Source organism: Erithacus rubecula (assembly GCF_903797595.1).
Source record: "Erithacus rubecula genome assembly, chromosome: 3".
Classification (NCBI taxonomy): Eukaryota; Metazoa; Chordata; class Aves; order Passeriformes; family Muscicapidae; genus Erithacus; species Erithacus rubecula.
Window position 1 is genome coordinate 135,323,874 of NC_136689.1, and position 23,032 is coordinate 135,346,905.

Sequence of the window (23,032 nt, forward strand, 5' to 3'; positions counted from 1 at the left end):
GGAGCTTGAAGTATGGCTGAGGGACAGCCTCCTGCCTATTGCAGAACGAGCTCTCAGCTGGTTTTGTGTTTCTCTGCTACCAAGGACCTGATCAAGACAGCAACCAATTCTATGTTGCAGAAGATATCCAACATGGATGTCAATGTTGAAGACATGCAATAATTTTACTGCATTTTTTAGTATATTTTTATCTCTGCACCTTTACCTTTAGCACAGTCTTAGGGTATCAGCATTGTCACCTAAATGCAAAACACATCACCCAAAATGTACTCCAGGTCACTCAGACTAGGATAGATTCCCACTGCCACTCAGTCTGCTGGTCAGATGCAGATTCATGTCTGTTGCTCTGGCTCATATATGTGCTGTTCAGGTGCTTTCTGCACAAGTCTTGGTGCTCTAGACCCTTGTTCAAGCAACATCAACCACAGCAACAAACTTCTTATACCCTTGCTTCATCTGCTTCCCACATCAACACCACACAGCAAAGCCAGGCAGAGAGCTGTTCCAGATCAGAAATGTTGAGCCAGCTTGCTCTCAGACACATCCATTTTGCAATGCTAAATGCTGCTGTGAAGAAAGGGACACAGAACACACCCCTGCTGTTCAAATGCTGCAGAACTGCACATCAGGGCTGCAGGACCAGCTGGATCTTCCAGATGCTGCCAGTGACACTGACAGCAGTACTGCAGCTCAGCACAGTCACTGCATACAAATTCCTGACTTCTTTATTGTGAAGCACCATTCAAAGCTTCTCTATGGACAAGATGATCAAGAAATGTCTTTGCAATTTTGTCCAAGCAGCTTCCATGACAGCACTCCTTTGAGGTAAAGGCAGCACCATTTGCAGATGAGACACAGGGACATTTACAAATTATTTCTACTTCATTTAAGAGCCAGACTTGAAGAATGCCAGTTTCAAGAAAACACAGCATTATAAAGCATACTACCACAGTCTATAAAAGACACTACCAGAGACTGGCTGTACTGCATGTGTGCAGCACAGACCTGCTGCCTTCAGATGAACCCATCAAGACTCAGCAGTTCTAATCACAGCTGGGCATTTCAAGATGAGTGCTGAACAGAGAAGTTGAAAAATGACCTTTTCTGAAAACTATAGCTGAAAAGACCTGGCAGCATCTCATAATAATTCTGTCTATGGACACACAGAAATAGGATCCAGCTCTCCAGAAAAAGATTGAACTGATCTAAGCATGACCAGATTTCTCCTGCAGCCCAATTCTCCACTCTGGACACTGTGTTGAGAATGTCTTATCATACTTGAATGCCAAGGTGAATGCCATTGCATGAAGTTGCCCAGATGGTCGTATGTCCATTCAAATGGACCTTATTCATATTCTCCAAAGAAAGTACTTTGTGGTTTGCTTTATTTTAAAATTATTTTAGAAGGCTGAATTCGAAGAAGAGCAATTCCTAGTGTGCTGATGATGTGCTGACTCCTTCATGGTTCAACAGGAGTACTGGAACATGTCTGGCTCACGTGGGGTAAGAGATTGGCAACCACAGCTGTTGTAGGCTGTCATCCCTTTGGTAACTCATACCTACAGAGGAATAAAACATGTATTTTAAGCAAACAGATATGATACCTGCTGGCCAGGAGCAGGGAGACTCCTGAACTTCTGGTTACAACCCAGTGAATAGCAGATCTAAATTATTCTGCCTAGTCATCTTTGCCCATTTTTCCTTGATGCCCAGCTTTTCTTCCTTGTTGCTACTGCCTCTCAGATCTTCCTGTGACTTTGTGGACTGTCTCTGGCTCCCTTTCACAGTTTTTGACTCTTTTGCTTAGCTCGCTCACTCCCTGGGCTAGCTTAGCTCTTTATTTCATGTTCGATTCACTTTGATCAGAGGTCTGTCCATGCCAACAGGCTTCACTCTGGAATGGCTGGGCCCAAAGTTCCTTTCTGCTGGCTCAGCCCTGGTGGCAGTGATATGTGAACTGCTCCAGCCTTGCATCAAGGTGTTAAATTCATAAGCCTTTGGTTTCGCCATGCTGGAGTCTCTTCTGGAAATCAGGCAAGGACTTGTAAATCACGTGAATGGTTTGGCCAGTTCTACCTCTCACATCCAGTGAAAAATGTGAGTCTTTCAGTATTTCAGGCAGATGTTAGTAGATGATTCAGGGAGCAGATACATGGTTGCCAGCCATTGAGTTGAAGAAGCCCCAGAGAGAGTCCAAGAGATTATAAAGTTGAGCAAAACTGAGAGTTAATCCAAAGCTTGTAACTTGCTCTCAGCTCCCCTGGGAGCACACAACACACACTGAGCAATGGATTCCAAAATATTAAGAAATAAGCTAGCGTGTAAGAAAAATAAGGATCTCCTGTTGAATTAAGGAGTTAGGTCATTAATGCTTGTTCATATTACATTACTCACACTTGAGAGACAAATAACTATCTGTTGCCTCACTAACCCACATATTTATTTGAACAAATATTTCCTAAGAAGTAGGGAGAGAGAACCATTTCAACAGAAAAGTTCTATATTATGGTCTTATCATAACAAGCCACTTCACAGTACGCTGATGTGTATCGTATACAAGCATCCATTGTGAAAAGCTATTAAGTGTATCTCATTTTACAGTGCTGACATGTTGGTTCCTTCACAGAGGTCATTAGCTCACAATGGGGCCTCTTATTTCCCTATGCCTTTCTAAGGTTTTGCTGTATTTCAGAACCAAATTTTAGTATAAGCATTATTAATTCTGGGGGTGGGGCATGATTGGTGCCATATAAAGTCAACTTATATAGAAATCCTGCCATCATTCACAACAAATTTTATTTATTTATATACATGTATTAGGAAATCTACAATCTCTGAATGGAAAGGACATAGTACATGATTAGGTCAATTTCAGATGCTTAAGATGTTTAAAAGAGTAGCCTTCCAAAAATGAAAATATACCCAATCCTAAACAAAACTATCTATTTTCCTCTAGGCTGAAAATGCTGCTCAGTCACCTGTTCCCAGGCCAACCTGTAAACAGTGCTGGATGTGAGCAGTGTGTGGAGGTGAATTGCTGCCTGTATTTTGATCAAACAGATCTCTGATTGCTGCTGGAGCACCAGCACGACCCCCAGTCCAGAAAGCAGAGACATGCCAGGCACTGGTGCTGCTCCCTGGCCCCAGTCACTCCAGCACCCCAGTGCTGTGCCAAGGGCAGAACACTGCATCCATGTGGGCTGCAGAAAACACTAGAGACAGTCAAAACCTCTGAAAAAGCAGAACAAGCAGTTTTGGGAGCAGACAGTGGCAAATGACCAGAGTGCCTCACCTGCACACATGCAAATGCAGCTTTTACCATCTCTCTAAGTGTCTCAAGGCCATGAGACTATTTGGTGGCATGTGCTGATGCTCTGTGCATAAACCTACTTCCATCTTCTGGTTCAGCTCTTCATCTCAGTGAGGTTTGAAATCATGTCTGAGCTGGAGAATTGTTATACAACACTAGAGGAAAAGAAAATGGAGAGAAGGAAGAGGGGAGACAGAGGAGCAGGGGGATGGGGCCAGGGAGAAGAGGAGCTTGAGAGCTGATGGGGGGTGAGGTGGCCTTATCTGTGCAGTGTGTTCAGCTCATGGGAGGTACACAGTGGTTCAGCTTCCAGTCCATCCCCTCCTCTGCCTGGCAAGGTGCTGGTACAGCATGTGCTGGCACATGAAATCTCCAAAAAGCTCATTTGTGTGGCTGATGAACATACCAGTCACAATGCAGAAGGTGGGCTGCAGAAAGCTCCTGGCACTTATGCCTGCAGCTTGGCTGCCTACAAGTGCTTTTTTGCCCTCCTGAAAGGGCAGAGAAGTAATTAGTATGTAAATAGAGGACCTGAGCAGTAATTTGAAGGAAGAGAGAGATGCTGCCTTCACAAAGATGAACTCTGCAGATACAAAAAGAAATGAAAAAGTTCTGAATTATACCAGGATCTAAAAAACTGAAATAGTCATGTCCCTCCAATGAATGTCAAAGGCCCAGGAATATTAAGAATATCATACATGCAACAACTCACCACCTGGACTTTCTTTTAACAGTAATAGCATTGTGGATGCCTTATCCTAATTCATCAGTTACCAAAAAACACTCTAGGATTTACAACTTCCCTCTTTTCTGTAGCAGACAAGTAACTGCCAGGAGTTTCTTCAGGAGACCAGCAAGTGGAGCAGGATCACCTCAGCCTGAAAATCTGCCCAGAAAAAATCCTCCTTGGCTGAAGCCTCCAACATATTTAAGTACAAGAAAGGTGGATGAATTAGAAAAACTGGCACTCAAGCTGAGGAAGCTGGAAGGGGCTCTCAATGGTGGCACTGATTACCCAAAATAATCTCAGACTCTAGGGAAAGGTACAAGTCATTGCCTCAACTCACAGCCATAATCAGAAATATAAACTGATAAAAATACAGCCCAAAGGATAATTCTCAACTGTGTTTCTGTGCAGCCCAAGTATACATTACATATGTTATTACAGAACAGGTAAATCAGGTACAAAGTATATTTGATTTTTATCAACCAGCTGTAAATCACATATTTAGGAGCTTTCTCTGTTCCTGATAGCACAAATCACTAAAGGAAAATGAAAATGAATCACCAAGCTGTTAATGACTGTTGGATGACAGATATTCAGTCATGACACACTGCTTGACTCTGAAAAAGAAATGGGGCTCTTGCTAAGCCCTCAATGGTCAAAAATTAAGCAGCTGTTGCAGATTACAACTTTCTTGTTTTCATTTCACAAATTATTTTATTGCCAATTAAATTTTTAAATTTTTTTTGCAAAAAGAGTATAGTTTTCAGCTGCCCTCTCCACACTATTTTACTCTGAGGTTTTCGTATCTCTTCATCATAGCAGTAGTCAACAACCAATTCCTTCAAGTCCTTTATCAGTTCTCTTACAGCACTTCTTTTCTGTGAAGAGATGTACAAAAAGCTTTTGTTCTCTCTCCTCCTTTGTGTCTTATCCTACTTGGTAAGTGCTGAGTGTTTCATAGAGCACCTGGAAGATTTTCAGTGCTATGAAAAGAAAAGCTGACTCTCAAAAGCAACAGAAGTGTTCACTATTTTAAAAATAGTTAGCTACTGAAACACAAACATAAAAATTCCAAGATTATAAAATTACATTTGAGATGGAGAAGCATTTTTTATACATACTCTTCCAAACACAAGAAAGATGCTTGCACAGACTCTGGAACCATAAAAACTCTACAGGGCACAAGGAATGTCTATGTTTGGTTTTCAGAGAGGAGAAATAAGCTGTAGCAGCCTGCTGGCCACAGAGCTGGGAGCAGACCATGAACAGCCATGACAAGACTCAAATCCCCAAATGTAGGGTATTAACCTGCTCCTAAGCAGCTTAAGCCCTCTGCTCTAGTGGATGTCTTTGAGTCATTTGTCTTTCTTGAAGCTTGGTCATCTTTCTGACATCTATTATATCTATAAATTGGAAGAAGACTCAAAGGCAAAGAAATAGTAGAGGAAAACAAGTGATGACAGCAGCAGCTCCATAATACCTAAAAGCAGCAGAAGCTGCCTTAGGAGGGTGACAGAGCTAATGGGAGACCTTTAATCTCTCCAAGTCTCTCTTCCCTGAGGTAACAATCCCAGACTCTTCTCTTCCTCCCTATCTCAAGATTTTCACTCTACAGAAAAATTAGCAATTGACTAAAACTAGCAAGACAATAATGCATTGTCAAAAACTTCCATGACGTCTGTATCAACTTGAAAAGTTGTAGTCAAATAGCTTCAAAACTTGTAAGAAACCTTCCTCCCCCATATGCTTTGATTCAGCTCCTGGGTGGGAAATGAGCTATAAAACAGGTAAGTTTTGAAAGAGACTTTTCTTCCCCAGAAATATAGTTTTGAAAAGGGGAATAATCAACCAGGTCTTACAATATGCTTTCATTTGTACACTGCTTTCAAACTCTGCCTTTTTTTAAAGGGAATATTTTAATTTAGAAATTTAACTGGTTACTTACACTTCACAGTGTGCTTTATTTACAAAATATATTTAGAAAATGAAAGGTGCATTTTCAGAATGAATTGCTTCAGATTAACTCTGGTGAAATTCAGTTCTGTGGATAAAAGAAAAATACAATATAATAGATTAGAACAATAACAATAGAAAGAATAAAAGTAATTAATAAAACTCTATTTGACCTTAAATGACTTTTGGAGTAATTTTTGAAGTGAGTTTCTTTTCCACACTATCATTGAGACCAATTTTTTTTTAACACAGCAAAAATAACTGCCGGTCACATAAGCTCATCTCACTCCAACCTTCCAAAATGTCCAAAATTAATCTGATTCAAAACAATCACTCAACCAATTCACAACAAAATTAAGACTCCCAGAGAGGCACAGATGTGAAAACTTGAGTTCTCCCTATTGTATGATTTTCTCAGAGCAAAGTCACAAGAAGCAGCGGAGCCAGATGAGCCGGCTGCCGCTGCCAAAGAGGGTTTTGTTCCTGCTCACACCTCCCTCCCTCCCTCTTCCCACTCCACCCTTGACTGCACAAGCCAGGCATGAGCCTCACTGCCTACTCAGCCTCTGCCCAAAAGTTTCAGCTCACTAACAGAGTAAGAATAACCCCAGTTTTATTCATGGCTTAGAGAGTTTTATCAGGCCACAGAAGAGCTCAGTTAGCAAAAAAATCCTACTTGCCACTGTGGGGTCAGGAGCTGTGGGGGAGAAAGAGCTTCTTGCTGCAGGAGGGACAAGCTGTTAACCAGCCCAAAGCATACCCATGCAGATTCATTTAGAAATTAAGAAAATCCAGCTAAATATGCTTTTTTTGATTCTATCACTTTATGGCGGTTACCACAACCTAAGCACCACACTGACAGAAGGATTTTTCCCTAAAATGCAAAGCCATTCAAATGAAATCTTGACTCTTCTACATCAACAAAGATTGCTAACATTGTAGAATTATCAGGACAAAAATAACAGTAAAAGCAAGCCTTAGAAATGTGTTTAGAATACCTGTATTTATGGGATCAGATGACTGTGCAATAATGCAGACTTTAGATATTAGGTGCTGTGACTTAATTCATATGCAGACACTCATATATTATTGTCATTTAAAATTATAAAATCAGAAAGTAAACATATATTTTAATGAATATATAAAAATTTAAACATACAAAAGTAACTAAATCTCATCTAAAATATTTTTACTTACCACATGTATTTTAAGCGCTGTTGATTAATACAGATGCTCCATTAAAAACAGGGTTCTTACATTCTGAGAATAAACTCTCATAAAGAACTAAAAATAATGATATTACTCAAAATTTCTTCAATTAGAATTTTAAAAAATTCTATTTCTATGAATATGAAATCAACTAAAAGTAAGAAACTCTTATATTCCCAAAAACTGAAGTGTAAGACACTAATTGTCATTGATAGGAGCCCTTGTGTCAGCTTGAGTGCTTTATGGACAGCAGAATTTGACAATACAAAGACATTATGAGCTCACCCAAGGACTCCATGAAGGTGCATCCTGCAGTCCCTCCCTCCTCAGCACTGGCACACTCTGACAGGGCCTGGCAGTGACTGACCAAAGCTGAAACTCCTGCTTACTTTGGCACCTAAGGACAGGAGCTATGTCCTCATTAGATACCTACAAATTTAAGAGATGCAGCACCTACTTTGTGGGCATTTTATTCTCTAATTATACTGAGAAATAAAGAAAATAACCCAATGAAAAGTCTGCATTAGAAACGCATACATATATTTTAGCATTACATATTTGCCCTACACTTATGTGTGTTCTAATGTTTATATTAAACAAAATAGAGGAATTAATGTTCAAAGCTGATACACCAAAATAAATACTCCAGACTTTGACTGCTTTGCATATTTTCAATGACACATTAATTTCTACTTATATATGTAATATGCATTCTGGCAGTATTTGGATAATACCCCACACAAATAAAATGTTTTTCTGTTTGTTTTAAGAAGAGCTAGAAAGCAGGAGTTTTAACAAAAAATCAGAACCCAGATCAAAAGCAACTGCATAGATTACAGGCAATCTATGAGGTCTGAAGGTGGAGAGAACAGAGATTAATCCACCATCCAAATATCAAATTTTAACTCGAATTGATGACACGTTACAACTTTGAAATAGCCATCAGTTTTTCAGCAGAAGACTCAAGCTAAACCTCAGTTGGTGAGAACTTTGGCAGGCAAAGACCCCAGTTTCCAAAACCTTCTGCAAGTGCTGGTCACATCCAGGGAGGCACCACAAGAACTTCACTGCAAAAACAAAGATTAAAGAAACCACAATAACAACCATAGCAGTGAGGTGCCTGCAGTGTGGTGGGGTGAAGCATCCCATAAACATCCCCTCCAGACATTTGCCAATCTGCTTCTTACAAACCTACTAGAAATTAGTTTTCACATCATCATTAGGTGCCTGCTTTTCATCTTAATATTCAACAAAAATACTTTTTATTGTCAATAAAGCTAATCCCTCCCTTCCCAAAGGAAGCATCAAGAACTGACAAACATTTTTTGTTGTAGCAATATTTTAGGTATGTGAAGGGTGAGTTCCTCCCTCAGACTTCTTTTATTCTAGACCAGGAATGCTCAGTTGTGTTTATGTATTTTCTTATATGCAATATTACCTCTTGTTTCCATCTGCCCACTTATTTCCTAAAATATGGTGCCCCAAATCATTTGCACTCAATAGAACAATTACTTTTACATCTTATATTAAAAAAATCCTGTTAACTCTTAAGTGATTTTTACTTTGCAATAGTATAAAAAACTGCTCACCTCTGTGCAACCAGATGCTTTTTTTTTCACTGCATCATACAAGACAGGGAGAATTGCTTGCTTTCATGCACTTCCCTTTCCCTGGAGTTCACTATTTCACATTCATTTCTTCAAAATTTCAGTTTTTTTTTTTTAAATCACCTGTGCCATCTGCCAAAATATTCTGATTTCTGAGCACATTTACCAGTTTGTGAACATTGCTTGTCCATGTTCCACCATCTTCAGATCTTAAACTTTGTATTCCACCATCAAATATACTAATGGATTTTCTGAACCAGGAACAAGATGTAGCCTCAGAAACTGCATTAGAAAAAGTTTTTTTTTAGATTCTCCCCCTCTCTCCCCTACCTTCCAATTTTCTATTGGCAGTTATCTTCACCATATTTTCTCAGCATGCATTTAATAGTTCACTTAAAGTCATACAGCAGAACCTCTGATGGCAGAGTTCCTGTGCTGCAGCTCTGCCTCAGTTCTGTGCCTGTATCACTGAACAATAAGTTTTCCCTCAGCCTAAGAGTGTAAATCCATAACTCTGAAAGTAGAAACTACACCAGCTTAAATTATCCATGACCTCATTTTTAAAACATAATTGTATCTGCCCTCAATCTCCCAAACAATGCCAGCTTTCATTGCTTATTAGCCCAGGTCTCCCACAAACACCCCTGGCACTGTTACATCACTGCTTAGCCAAGGGAAAAACACCTCAAAATATTTCCATTGAGCTACTTACTGTCTCCCCAGGAGTGCTGAGCTGAGCTGCACACATGGTTAGAACCCAAAACACACCCAGTACCTCATTCTTATGCTGAGGTGTTCCTCCTGCACGTTTAGCTCACAGTTACCAATAAAAGGAAACCAGGGGAGCTTCCCCTGACACAGCAAAGCAGCAGATGAGGAGAGGCTGCAGGGCTGCCCAGGGCCATTGTACCTGAATCCAGCCCAAATGTGCTCCAATTGAAATGATTAGCACAACTATCCCTGCAGTATTAAAAAAATATGGTGTTTGATAAACAAAATAAGTATATGTATATTACAAAATACCTGAGCCTATCATCTTTCTAGTCTACAAATAACTTTTTATTCCAAGAACTACAGGATTCACCAGCAGGTATAGAATATAAAAGTATTTATTAACTTTCATGAAACAGAATATGGCTTTAAAAAAGTCTTCTTGGGTCCCTCTTGAACTTTCTCTCTTTGCTCTAAGAAGGAGAATCAGTCTCCCATGAAAATTGTGAAAACTGATAAAAAAATATTTAACCCAAATACAACCATCTTATAGAACACTATGTGAACTCTGGGCAACAGAAGCTAACCAGTACATGGAAATAAAACACTGCCTCTACACACATACAGAGAAAAATATATAAAAAGTGGCAGAGATTATTGATCTCTATTATTAAAACTTTTTTAAAATTAAGTTTTTAAATAAAACACTTCCCAGGTGTAAATAGTACACTGCATAAAACACAGCTAAAGAAATTTAAATGCATCCATCATTTAAAGTCCCAGACCTAGTTTAATCTACTGATATATCTCTCCTGTGGATTCATGAGCTGATCCTGCTTTCATGCAAATCACCCCTCAGGAGGAAGAAATACATGTTTTTCAATATTTTCAAACTTTTCAGAATTATTTTTTAAATTTTAGCAAACATATTTCAAAATCATATTCCAATGTAAGCTTGAAGAAAAAAATATGCCTCTGTCAAAATAATTCGCAAACTTTATTGGATTTTTAAAAGCCTGATTACAGGACAAAACATGCATTATGCATTTTGCTAAAATTCCAAAAACAATTGCAGAATTTAATAATATTAAAAGGCTCATGTCCATAATAAATACCACCAGCTTAAAAGCAGCCTGGAATTTTTCAAGAGTTTTAGTATCTGAAAATTGAAAATGTTCTACATACTGTTTAGAAGTCTGACATTACGCTGCAATGGTTAAAGCAAGAAACAGGTCAGCTGAAGACTAAAGAAAATCCCTGTCTTCTGAGGAGATGTACATTAGTTATACAATACTGCCCTGGAAACAGTCTGTCACCAAAGGTCTGGCAACTGGCTTCTGTTTGAAACATACTCTGCCTCTAACATTCTTCAAAGGATTAAACCATAATTCATTCTGGCAATACACATGGTAAGCGTGATGTGCAGGGGGCTGCCAGTGGACATGAGGCCCTTACATAAAGGGCTGTTTTCTTTGTTTAAAATGGAAAAAAGAGTGGGAGGTGTGGAGAACAGTGAAATACAAAATGAGTCAGAATCATAAACCATATTTTTTGAATCAGATTTCAACAACCACACATGCAAAAAGAAGGCTTCAAAGGTGGCAGAACTTCTGAATTGCTCAGGCAATTCACATATTCTTAGTTCCATTAAAAAAAAAAAAAAAAAAAAAAAAGATAGAAGCTCTAGTTATGTACATCCTTCTAAGCACTCCAAGAGTATTGCAAGTTCAGCTCCAGAGAATCCATTGGCATCAGTCTGAAAGTGATGGGGAACGGATTGATCGTGCACTGGCTGGACTGTTAGAGAAAACAAAGGGATCCTTTTCCTTTTCTTTAGTATCATGTTTATGTTTATGTTTATGCTTATGCTTGTGTTTCTTCTTCTTTTTCTTGTGCTCATGGTGGTGATGGTGATGGTGGTCGCTGTGTTTTGAGGAGTTTGATTCTTTACTGAACACAGAGAGTGGAGCTGCTGAGACAGGGTGCATGTTTATCTCTCCAGAAGACTGTTCCTTACCTAAAAAAATGGATACAGTGGGATTAGCAAATGTTTAACTTGCCATGTTTCCAAACATAAGGATTTCTGAAACATTACATAAAACCTACATTATCATTTAAGCATAAAAACATGGAATCTGTTATGATGCTTGTATCATTTAGCTTCAGAGAAGGCTCTGAAAGTGCCATCAAAGTTCCCACACTACTGACAATTTTCAGAGATGGTCCTCCCTTCCTCAACAACATAAAAGTATCCCAGACAATTAGGAAGTGTAAAGAGCCCTAAAACACTTCAAGTCATACTAGCTTCCTGAAATTAATTTTTAAATAGAGTAGGAAGACCACTATACCCTGAATAATATAACTGCTGAGAAAATTCTGATATAAAGTGCAAGACTGGCACAATAAAGTGCATTTTTGGCATGTGAACTCTTCTTAGTCAAGAGGTAAAGCTCCCCACAACAACACACAAATCTTTTGATAATGGAAAATTAAACTGATTTTTCTAAAAATTGCCTCTTGTAACCAATTTAGCCTGTTTGAAAGATTACAAGGGTTTTTTTTCCCTAAACAAAACTGGAGCCCAATAAAGACAACTCTACCATCTTTATCAGTGTATATTTCACAAGCACACCAGAACTAGTTATATACTGAACAAGCCTGGTATCTGAACCTGAGGAAGGAAATATTATCCATGACATCTCAATGCAGGAATGACTTTCACATTCTCTCTTTGGCTCATTTAATATTTCATTTTCCAGACAGACTGCAATAGCTTCAAATAGTAGAGATTAAAGGGCATTATTCAAAGGAAACCTTTGTTAAAGAGTGGAAATGCTTGGAAGCTAGGAATACTCAGATTCCTTTTGTGGAAATTGAATCAGATCACTCACACTGCAAGAATGCTTTAACAACTAGATAAATATAGAAATGCACCAGCAGACTTTTGAAGGCAACAAATCCTCTAAGTGTTACTTAAAATGGATTTTCTTCATTGCTATTTTAAATATGGGGGGTTTTCCCACCCAGTTTTTGGTAAAAATATCCCAATTAAATAACAAGAAATGATGCCATTTGATGTTACTATGCAATTATCTTTTTCTTTATATTTGAAAACACATTTATTTTCCAGTACATCTTTTTGTTTGGATGGTTGGCTGTATAACTCTAAGGCCAAGAATGATTTGTCTATAGTAATGATTCCTGGAAGTCTAAAGAGATAGCTTCCTGTACTATGACAAGCAAATATTGAGAATAATTTCCAATTGTTTCCAATCTTTCTAGCCTCACCCAAAATACTGAGAACTGATTCAATCATGTATTTACATAGGAAAATTTCTAGATGGTACAGCTATTCTGGGTTTTGTTTGTTTATAAATATATCTGGAAAAAACCAAAATCTACATCTATATGAAGTGTTTAGAAGTCACAATAGAAAGACAGAACATTGTTATAGTGAGGATAATCAATAACTTACTATGGGACATAGTGGAATTTCTACTGCTTCGAGTCTTAAGCAGCAAAATGATGTCTTTCTAGAAATATGTTTGGTCTTAACCACAAGACAGGAATATGGTGCAATATAAAGCTCTGTTGAGGTTATGAAGGAGGCTAGTCTGGAGTACAATAGTTTCTTATAAGCTTGGAATCTCTAAAAGTATTTTAAAAATCTTTAGTTTTTATTTAATCAGAACTACACATTAGTAAGCTCATGTTATCAATGCAAAAATTTGTTGTTAGAATTCACAACTTTACATTTTTATGTATCTTATGGCAGGAAGAGGAGATGCACACCAATTCCAGCTTCCATTTGCTGACTTCAATGCATACCTACTACCATTTTTTTACATTGTTGTCTGGAGCCATTCTCAACAATGAAGACAGTGTGAAAGCATTTGATGCAGAAAGGTATGAGGCTGCTTTACTATGTAACTATTTCCAATAATATTTTTAAAGGAATTCCTCCTGTATATAGACCTATCCTCATAACCTGAGCTCCTTCTTCTAAAACATTCAGTGTTTAGACAACTTTATTTAGCAGCTGCAAAGATTCAAAACCAGACATTAAACAGATGACAATGGTGAAAAAAGGAGTGTATCTGACTCAGGCCATTAGAAAAAGAAAGAGTGGAGGCTTTATCTCAGAAAATCAAAGCAGGTAGTATTTGACACTGTTGAAACAGGCTGCAGAAGTTCCAGGTGAACTGTGGCAGTGACACAAACAGAGCTCCTAGAAACACAGAAATAAAGGTCTTGGCAAAAAGCCTGAAGACACTGGTTGGTTGTATAGAACATGTATAAAACTTCACCTGAAGTACAGAAGACATTCTCATCTGTTCTCAAGCTACAGGCACAAGATACATTAAAACACATGTGGCAAACTCAAGTCAACTTCAAATAGAAGAAAAAACCCACACAATGCGACACAAATTCTTAAAACTCCTCAGCTCCATTAATTCCAAATTGTGGAGTTATTTTATTTGAAAACTAAACCTGTAAGTGTAGACACTACATTTGTAACAACCTCAAGCCAAAGCTAAGCCTCTGAACTAAAAAAAATTTAGTTTTATACCAGAACTGGTATAAAACCACTGGTTAAAGTGTGCAGGGATGATGTAGCAGTAGTGTCAATTGGAGATGGAGGATGCAACCAACCAGACTCTCCTGACTCTGTTACATGATCTGTCACTTGTGCTAATTTCCTGCAGTTTATAGAACTGCCAGCTCTGCCAAGGCAAAAGTCTGTATTATCACCTCAGTACTTATTTCAGGTGTGTTATTAAAAAAATAAATCTGTTTGTTACAGCAGTTAAACACCACTGACTGGAGTAAGTTAAGGAGCAAATCCAACAGCAGCTAAAGCCAACAGGACCAAAGGGGTGGTGGTGACCACCTTGAGAGGTGGGAAGATCTTCAAGAAAGGGAGAAATGGGATCCAACTGCAACTCAAGGGCTACTGACACTTAAGGAAACAGTCAGCATTGGTGGTAATACAGAAAAGATATCAGTAAGAAATAAAACAATGTCATTACAAAAATCTGCTTGTACTGAGCCAGCAATAGGAGTGTACATACAATTTCTTCATAGAGGTCAATAGTTGGGTTTTAAATGCAAAAATAACAGCTATCCAGAAAATTTCCTGCTACTGTCAAAGAGTGCTTTGGAATCAAGAGTCAAATATATTGATCCTGGATGACAGCTATAAAAGATTGATCACAAACTACCTAACTCAGTTATGTGCCAAAATGGACAGACCTATAAAAAATGTTACAGATACCCATGCATAAAATTCAGTGTTGTACCTACAGAACCTTTTTTTTTTTTTTATTCATTTTGATTAGTATCTACTTAAAGCCTACAGCAGGAATATGACAAGTGTAGCTAAGGAAAGCAAGGCTAAATAGAAATTGCCTCACAGGGCAGTATAATCATCTTTTTATCAACGGGGGTAGCAGGACTGATGCAAAGAGCCACAGAGCACTCTCTCTTCCTGCAGGGAATCCACTTCTTCCTGGCATAGAAAGAAGGACTGAAACCCAGGTTTCACAGAACACAGAAACACACAGAAAGGGGAGGGCGAGCCCAGCAGCTCACTTCTCAAGTGGTTAGTAGCATTCCTTGGAAGAAAATGCACATACATGTGTCAATCCACATGGATCTCCTCCTGTTTGATGTGGAGATTCCAGTGTAATTGTTGGCTTTGTGGTGTTCAGCTAGCTGGGTAGGTGCTTAAAACTAGACAGGATTATGATCCCATGGGAGAAAGATTAGAATATTCGTGTACTGTTTGTCCCAGGGACAACTACAAATGCTGCAGATGTCATGAGAGAGAGTAAAATATAAAAACATGCATCTTGTTTAAAAATTAAAGGGATTTGGATCCTGGTCAGCTTTAAAGTAACATTTTCTGTCATAATACAAATTGCTGTCAGATAATGCTAACATCCTGTTCACTTAAGTTTTAATACTCATTGGTGCATTAACATTGGACTATATTGTTGTTTCACCTATTTTTCTCTTATTTTGGTTTTCAACTTTTACAGTTTGAAAACCTGTAACTTGAGACTTCAACATGATGACAGGCTTTCATGAAGTCCCTCATGAAAGCTAAATTTCTGATTTTGTGTGAAGAGAGTGGGATGCCACCAATTTACAGTTTTTCGCATGGCCAATGAATGTAAAACAATTGGCTGATACAGGATTTTTACAAACTGACACTTGTTTGAAATTTCCCCATTTGCACCCTAATTTACTGAAACATCAGAGAGGGAGAAGTTCACAAATCATAGCAAAGGCTGAAGCCCATGGGTGCTGAGGGCAGGCTGGTGCTGCAGCACCTCTCATGGAGAGGCTCTGGCAGAACCACTTCATGTGCCTCTCCCAGAACCCAAAGAAGGTTCACCAATGAGAAAGGGAATGCACACTCTACTCCTAGCAGCTGAACTGCTTCTCTGGCTAGCATTTTCTCTAAGGAGAAAACATGCAAAAAAAGGAAAATACCATAAAAACAGTTTCAAAATTATGCCTCTTTTCCTTATTTCTTCTTTTCTTTTTAGTGTTACTGTGGAAACGTCCAAGACACATTATTTTTTAATTTAATGCTGTGTTTATGCATCTGTTGAACCACCAACAAAGTACATAGAAAAAATTACCAAGCATAAATGACTTCAAGTTTCCAGAATGCAATGTCCTGTAATTAGTCTAAACAACCAGAATTTTCAAATTATACATCTCTGAAGAAGGTTATCAATTTTCTCTCTAGGAGAGTGCTTGTTTAAGGTCCATGGGACAAAAATTAAAGTTTGAGGGTGAAAAGCAAAGGTCTAGTTAAAAAAAATAAAACCAGCCAAAAGTTTTCTGAAGATATCCTAAGCAAATCAGTTAATTTGGCATCAACATAATCATTTTAACTAGTTCCAATTTCCAGATTCATTTGACTTCAATTTTTTAGTGGCATTTAAATCCAGATAGGCAATTCCTTATACCAATACCAAAGGTAAAACAAAAGTATTGTATAGACAAGCTGGTGTTTTAACTAAAAATACAGTTTTAAGTTTAAAAAGTTTGATTTCCTCATCTTTCATTTCACTACTACATGCCTTACATGTAAAATAATAGCTTAACTGTGGTGTTATTTCTACTAGATTTATTTTAATATTCTAGAGCATTCTAATGAAATCCCTGTTTTTGAAAGAAAGAACATCTAAATCAGGAAGCCAATTCAGAATACTTTGTTTCTACCTGTTTCAGGTAGTTGACTAGAAAACTTGCTAGCCTTATTCATCCTCTAGATGTGAGTGATTACTTGTGCTACAGTATTATGTCGATTTTATTAAATCAAGGAGTTGACACACTGCAGCCACACACTGATGCAATTCTCATTTCTGTTATCACTACCTACAGGGCTTGCACTTCTATTAAAGCTGCTTTCTTTACTTTAGAGTAAAGCACTGGAAAACACCATTCCTTGTGAAGTGTGTTATTAACCAATTTCAGTGAGGCAAATTTATCTACAAACCTTAAAGCCTATGAGCTACCACTCTGGAAGCAGTTAAATCTTGAGTAAAAAAGTGTAACAGATACTGTATTAATATTGTATGTTATTAAAAGGCATTCGAACAGAACAGTTGTAAAAACTTTTACCTCTTTAGAAAGCAAAGCAAAAGGTAATCATTGTCAGTGGTGTCCTCAAATCCAAGAAGTGCTCATTTATATATCTGTCTGTGTGCTGATGTTTCCATTGCACTTTTTGGCAGAGTCACTAATGGCAGGACTTTGAGGTACTGGTGCACTTACAGCTATCTTGGGTAACTGCAGAGGACTGGGCTTCTCACACAGTTTGGACTGAATTCCTATTTTACTCCTGCATCCAAACTCCAGGGGCAGTGATCTGCACCTCAGGCTTGGATCTGCTGCTGTAAATGTACTGTTTAAACATAATATCTACAGTAGTTTACCTCTACACTTTATTGCAGCATATGCAGTATGTCCAGTTTCAAATTGTTTCAGAAAAAAGTCAATCCAAATAAACCATAATTTCCTGAAAGTGCAGGAACTGTGATAAACAAGACCACAATCCAATCAACATTATGACTGTGGTCTAGACCTCCAAAGTTTCCTGTACACCTACACAGTAAACAGAGCAACCACAAACTCAGCAGTGGCAATTGCCAATTTGACTATCCTGGAAAAGTGCAAAAGGATTAACAGAATGGAATCTGTTTGATCTGAGTCTGAATGCTCAGGATGTCCTCAAAGCCCACTGCCTCTGAATGTCATCAGAAAAAGAACTGCTGGTGCACGAAGAGACCATCACTGTATTTTATTTTTCCTTCCCTTGCAGAAATAAAGAGAGAATTGGATACTGCTTTTTATCAACTTTCAAACCACTAACACTCATTGAAAAAAGTTCACTTAAGTGTTTATCAGTGATGAGCCATAATGATGAGCAACTTCACTGGCAGATCATGTAGCCTACAGCCAGGCATTTATTTTGGAAGCAGAAAAGACCAGGCCAATCAATAACCACTGACAGATACAGCAGAACCTTTTAAAGATTATTTCTGATGTAATGTACTTTCAGATGAGTGAAATATTAAAGAAGGGTACCTTTATCTGATTTCACTGAAGTCAAGAAAGCAAGACACAGCCTGAGAGATCAAATCTGTTGCTTATACAAAATCTCATCTTGACAGTCTTTTATCTTAAGATTTAAGTGAAGGGAGCATTCCTAATATTCTTGATGATTACTGGCAAATGAAATCTGCTCTCACATAAGAAATGCAACATTGCACAGTCTTGGAGGTTCAAAGGAGGCTACCAAGTTTCTAGCCCTAAGAGCAGATGAGTAATCATCACAAAAGCATTCTTAAGGCAGTTCACAACTAATGTTTTGTTTGTTCTAATAATTTCTTGATAAAATGATTAGATTCCCTTACAGCTGCCAGAGTCAACAGTTCTGACAGTCAGGATGCTTTAGTAGGACCATTAATTTAAACCATTTATTTTCTATATGAACTAGGACAGGTGCTGTACTTTTAACGCTGAAATTTGTAACCCAGCAAGAGGTGTACTAGAAAACTTTTTTTATTGTCTCACCCTTAACCTTTCATATCCACAGGCAGAACCATACAAAAACACTGCCCCCACCCTCCCACAACTTTTAAAGGAAAATATTTTCCTGGTGTTAAGGGGGTTACATAAACTTGACCAAATCCAAATCACCATTTGGGGTGGTCCTGGGAAATGGAAAAAAAACCCAACCCAACAATTCAGCACAAAACCACAGATACAACAGGACCCAATGTGAACTTCCTCCTGGCAGCTGCTTTTCACATGCTGTGTTGGGCTGATGACCTAACAGTCCATGTGACATGTGGGGACACAGCCCACAGCTGGGGGAGGGACACTGCGGCTGGCCTGGAGCTCACTCCTTCCAAGCTGCACTCAGAACTGAGATTTACTAACAAGACACTGAGACCATTTCAGAACCTGCTGTGAATCCATTTCACAATAATCACTCCCTGAAATGCACCCATCCTCCATCACTGCTGTAAAACCTCACATGCCCTGTAATTCCTTTGTAAAACAGAACACTTACATGTGAATGATTTTATTTATGCATGCTTTTATTTTTCCCCATCTGCTTCTTCTCAGCAGTATACCATTTCCTAAAGATTGAACTGTCTTTATTTACTCAGTCTGTAATTCATTCATCTCAGCTTCTAAGATAAATGCCACAATTAAGAAAAAGGTGAAATTTTAGAGCAAAAAATATGTGAAGTTGAACTGTTTATAACTGCACAAACCAAAAAAAAAAAAAAAAAAAAAAAAAAAAAAAAGAATAAAACAATCTGAAGTGTGTCCAAGGTAATGCTTTTCAAAGGCTTATAATTTAAAATGAATTCTGGTGCAAAACCTGGCACTTGTCTCATTTATGAGCTAGGAAAGAAAATGTATTACAGTGTGCTCAATGTCTAAACAGAGGTGAGAAGGTCATTTAGGACACAAGTGAGACTTGAAGTAGCTTGTGTCTGCTGTGGGTCTGTAAAAGCACCAGTCAAGTGGCCACTGCTCCACTCCTGTCAGACTTCACCCTTTCTGATCTCCAGTGCAAACTCAAACAGTCCCAGAGCACAGAGCTGGCACACAGAGGGTCCCCTAAGTCCTATTTGTGACGTATTTGGCAGAGTTTTGTTTATGACTTTATATTCCATAGAGTGTGAAAATCTAGTGAAAAAATTGTTGCAAAATATCATGTAAGAATTTTAAATACTAATCCTCAGCAGATCAGCTTTGCACTTATATGCCCTGGATGCATCATTCTTTGGTATAGAAGAAAATGTTGGTTGACTGTAACATTGAGAACAGAATTCAAAGCAGCTGTGAGAAGTTTCAATTAAAGGTATAGGCTCCTAAGTTCACAAGAGTAACCTACATGCAGCCTGCTCCTTTACCCTGTTGAAATAAGTCAAAAGGCTGTGGGTTTTATTGCTCTAGATACCTAACAGCAAAGCTGTCCTGGTGGAGTTGGCTGTAGGCACATCATTAACTGAAGGCCATCTGGAATCCAGAAACTAGACCTCCCTGTGTTCTAATGTCCCCATATTAACATCATTTCTTAGCTGAGAAGTGACAGCAGCTGCCTTTTATAAAAAAAAAACCCAAAACAAACAAAACACAAAAATCAGAAGAAAGAAATAAAGTCCCTTAGTGACTAGAGCATCTGTCAAGGAAGGAAAAATGTTATGGCCAAGGCTCATAATGGAGTATGAGTCTCCAGCTCTTGCACTCCTGGCACCAAGGCACCAGCCTCAGCAGGATTCCCAGGGCAGCAGCATCCACCAGCCCTTCTCTTAAATGGGGCCACTAAACTGCCTGGTCACTGAGAAAGCAGATAAGGTCACCAGCCAGCACAGCTCAGGACCTAAGGCAACTCAAGATGGAATCAACACTCCAGATCCTGCTGCTAAGGTCTATTTCTGTTTTACTCTAGGCAGTCACTGAATAAAACAGAAAAACAAGGAAGAGGGTAATTGCTCTGAATTCTAAAGCCAAAAACTTCACTCTGACACAATGCAGTACTGCAACCTTAAAATCTTGTTCTGAATCTGAATGGAAGATCCCTCAAAATGCTTGGTAAATTGTCACATGAACTCAGCTTTGCTCCACTGGCATATTCTAGAACTGAACTTTAGAAACGTAGTTAAAACATTTTGAGACTAACCCTTGAATTTCTTTGCTAGAGACAAAGAAGCAAAGAAGGTGGAAGCTCAACAATGAAGTTCAACCTGTTTTAATGTTTCTAAGAAACACTATGCCTAGAGAATAATTTTGTCAAGTGTTGTATAAAAAAATATACTAACAAGTAGTAAAAGAAAGGAAGTGCTTGAAATGAAATAATTTTACTCACAGATGCAATCTTTGCAACTTTGGAAAGCACTTCTAAATACCTCTGAGGCTTTTATGTTTATTAACAGATGATGTTAAGTTATAATTCATTAATATTTGAGTGGGTTTTTTTAATCTGAGGAGTCTTGCTATGTTTTTTTAGCCCTCAAAATTATTATTTTTTAAATGACACCTATGGCAAAACAAGTTTTACCTAACTGCTTATGGGATTCTACTCAAATCTTGTGCTCTTTTATTCATTCCTTAGCTTTTCACTTTCATAAGCATGATTTATATTTGTATTACTTAGATATGTGTGAAAATACATATGTATACACTTATCTATGCATCTACTGAAACCTAAAGAAAATTTCTTTATGCCTCCTTTACACAGTTCCTGAAATTCCAGTAACATTTAGCACTTATCAACACTGTATGTATGGAAATTAACAGTAGCAAAAAACACCTCACAATTGAAGTAGTCAAAAAATTACAACCACTCTGCCTAAAAAATTTATTCATACCTGGTGTGGATGGTCTCTCCAGCATATTCAAATGATGATAAATGAAGGCTTGGCTGTCATGAACTGTGTCCATATCAATTTCCTCTTCTTCTTGAGAGTTTGAGAACTAAGATATCAGGAAAAAAAAAAAAGCAGATGCTAATAACTCACAAAAACATTACCGAACAGAATTTTAATTTTTTTTGGAGGTAAACTGGGGGTGAGAGGGAAAGGAAGTGATATCTACCACTGCAAAGGAATAAAAGTTCAATAAAACTAAAAAGGGTCAGTGTCTTTCCTTTCTAATTTACTGTGAAGCTGTGTGAACAAGAGCATTATCTGTCAACTTTAGTTCTTGCCAGCCAATAAAGAATCTGATAGGAAATGATTTTGCCAAAGTAAGCATAACAACTGCTGTCCATATATACACAGCATGCCTTTTGTTTGAACACAGCTTCAAGGGAAGCCAGCAGACACCACTGCTGTTATTCTGAACACCCTACACATTGTGCAAGTTGAATTTCCATTTCTTACTCTGATTTTGAGTTTGACTTTACTGTCTTCATTCTTCTCTAGTATTTGCCCTGGCTCCAATGGAGACCCGAGTGGCATATCAGCCTTCCTCTTCACCCCCTGCTGATGACCAGAAATGCTGGATGCTGTTTCCTTAATAAGATGATCATCCTCCTGAAGTAGCATTAAAAGACCAAAATTAGAAGATAGCAAGATCCATGTTTCAGAGAAAGCGACCTGATACCTGAAAAATCTTCTGAGTAAAGTGGGTGATTTGAACAAAGTTTTCCCTGTAGTTCTGGCATGAAGTATTTTCTAAAACCCTGTATGGATTTGTGCCAACCACTCCTACAAATGTAGTTTTTCTTTACTTCTATCCCTGCTCCCTCAGCATATCTAGCATTGGCATCTTTTCTGTTGCTTCTTACAATCATGGTACTGTTGGTGTGCAACAACATTTGCTGCCTCTGAATAGCCTGTCTATAAATCTGTGCCTTGCAGACTCTCCTCAGGACAAATCTCAGTTGAAAAACTGTGATAGCCTCTGATCTACACATGGGATTTAGCTAAATCTTTTTTTACTTTGTTTTAAAAGCTAACATTTTACTTAGTACAAATCATCATTATGATTACTTATAATTTCTTTTTCTTCAATTTACAACAGTATTTATTAAAAATAATGAAACTGTTCTGTATATTACTGCTTAGATAATAAAAAGAACAAGTTCAAAGAAATAGAAAAATAGGAGAGTCTCCTAAGTTACACATATAGTAATGAAAACAGGAGACAGGTGCTTCAACAAGTTCAATAAACAAAATTTAGAAGGGAAAATAAAGCATCCACACAAGCAAACATAATTAAAAGATCACTAAAAACTATAAAAGGCATATATATCACAGCCTCTCAATGGCATATACTGCTCTTCTTCTATCCTACAAAGGGCACTCTAGCCCCACAGACTCTAGCCCTGAACAGTTCAAGTTCCATTTTATGAAGTGGGTAACTTTTACCATACTCATCAGCTTCAAAGGCACTACTCTATCAGTACTGATTTTAACATGTTTATGCTCTTAATGTATGTCTACTTTAAAGAATCTAGTTAATCTGATA

The 23,032-nt window shown here is 38.0% G+C and overlaps 1 protein-coding gene across 3 annotated transcripts in view; it reads right to left on the bottom strand.

Annotated features, from left to right (window-relative positions):
• Positions 1 to 9,897: 9,897 nt before the first annotated feature.
• Positions 9,898 to 23,032, bottom strand: part of TAF2 (TATA-box binding protein associated factor 2) — a 58,865-nt gene continuing 45,730 nt past the window's right edge. For 2 of the 3 annotated variants that reach the window (XM_079302976.1, XM_079302977.1), the window contains exons 24-26: positions 21,943 to 22,095; positions 21,430 to 21,535; positions 10,496 to 11,534 (exon numbers count right to left, since the gene is read on the bottom strand). In XM_079302976.1, coding sequence (XP_079159102.1) covers positions 11,269 to 11,534; positions 21,430 to 21,535; positions 21,943 to 22,095 — 525 coding nt within the window. In that variant the 3' untranslated portion in view covers positions 10,496 to 11,268. Of the gene's footprint in view, positions 11,535 to 21,429; positions 21,536 to 21,942; positions 22,096 to 23,032 lie in introns of all 3 variants that reach the window. The other variant, XM_079302978.1, reaches the window with a different exon arrangement.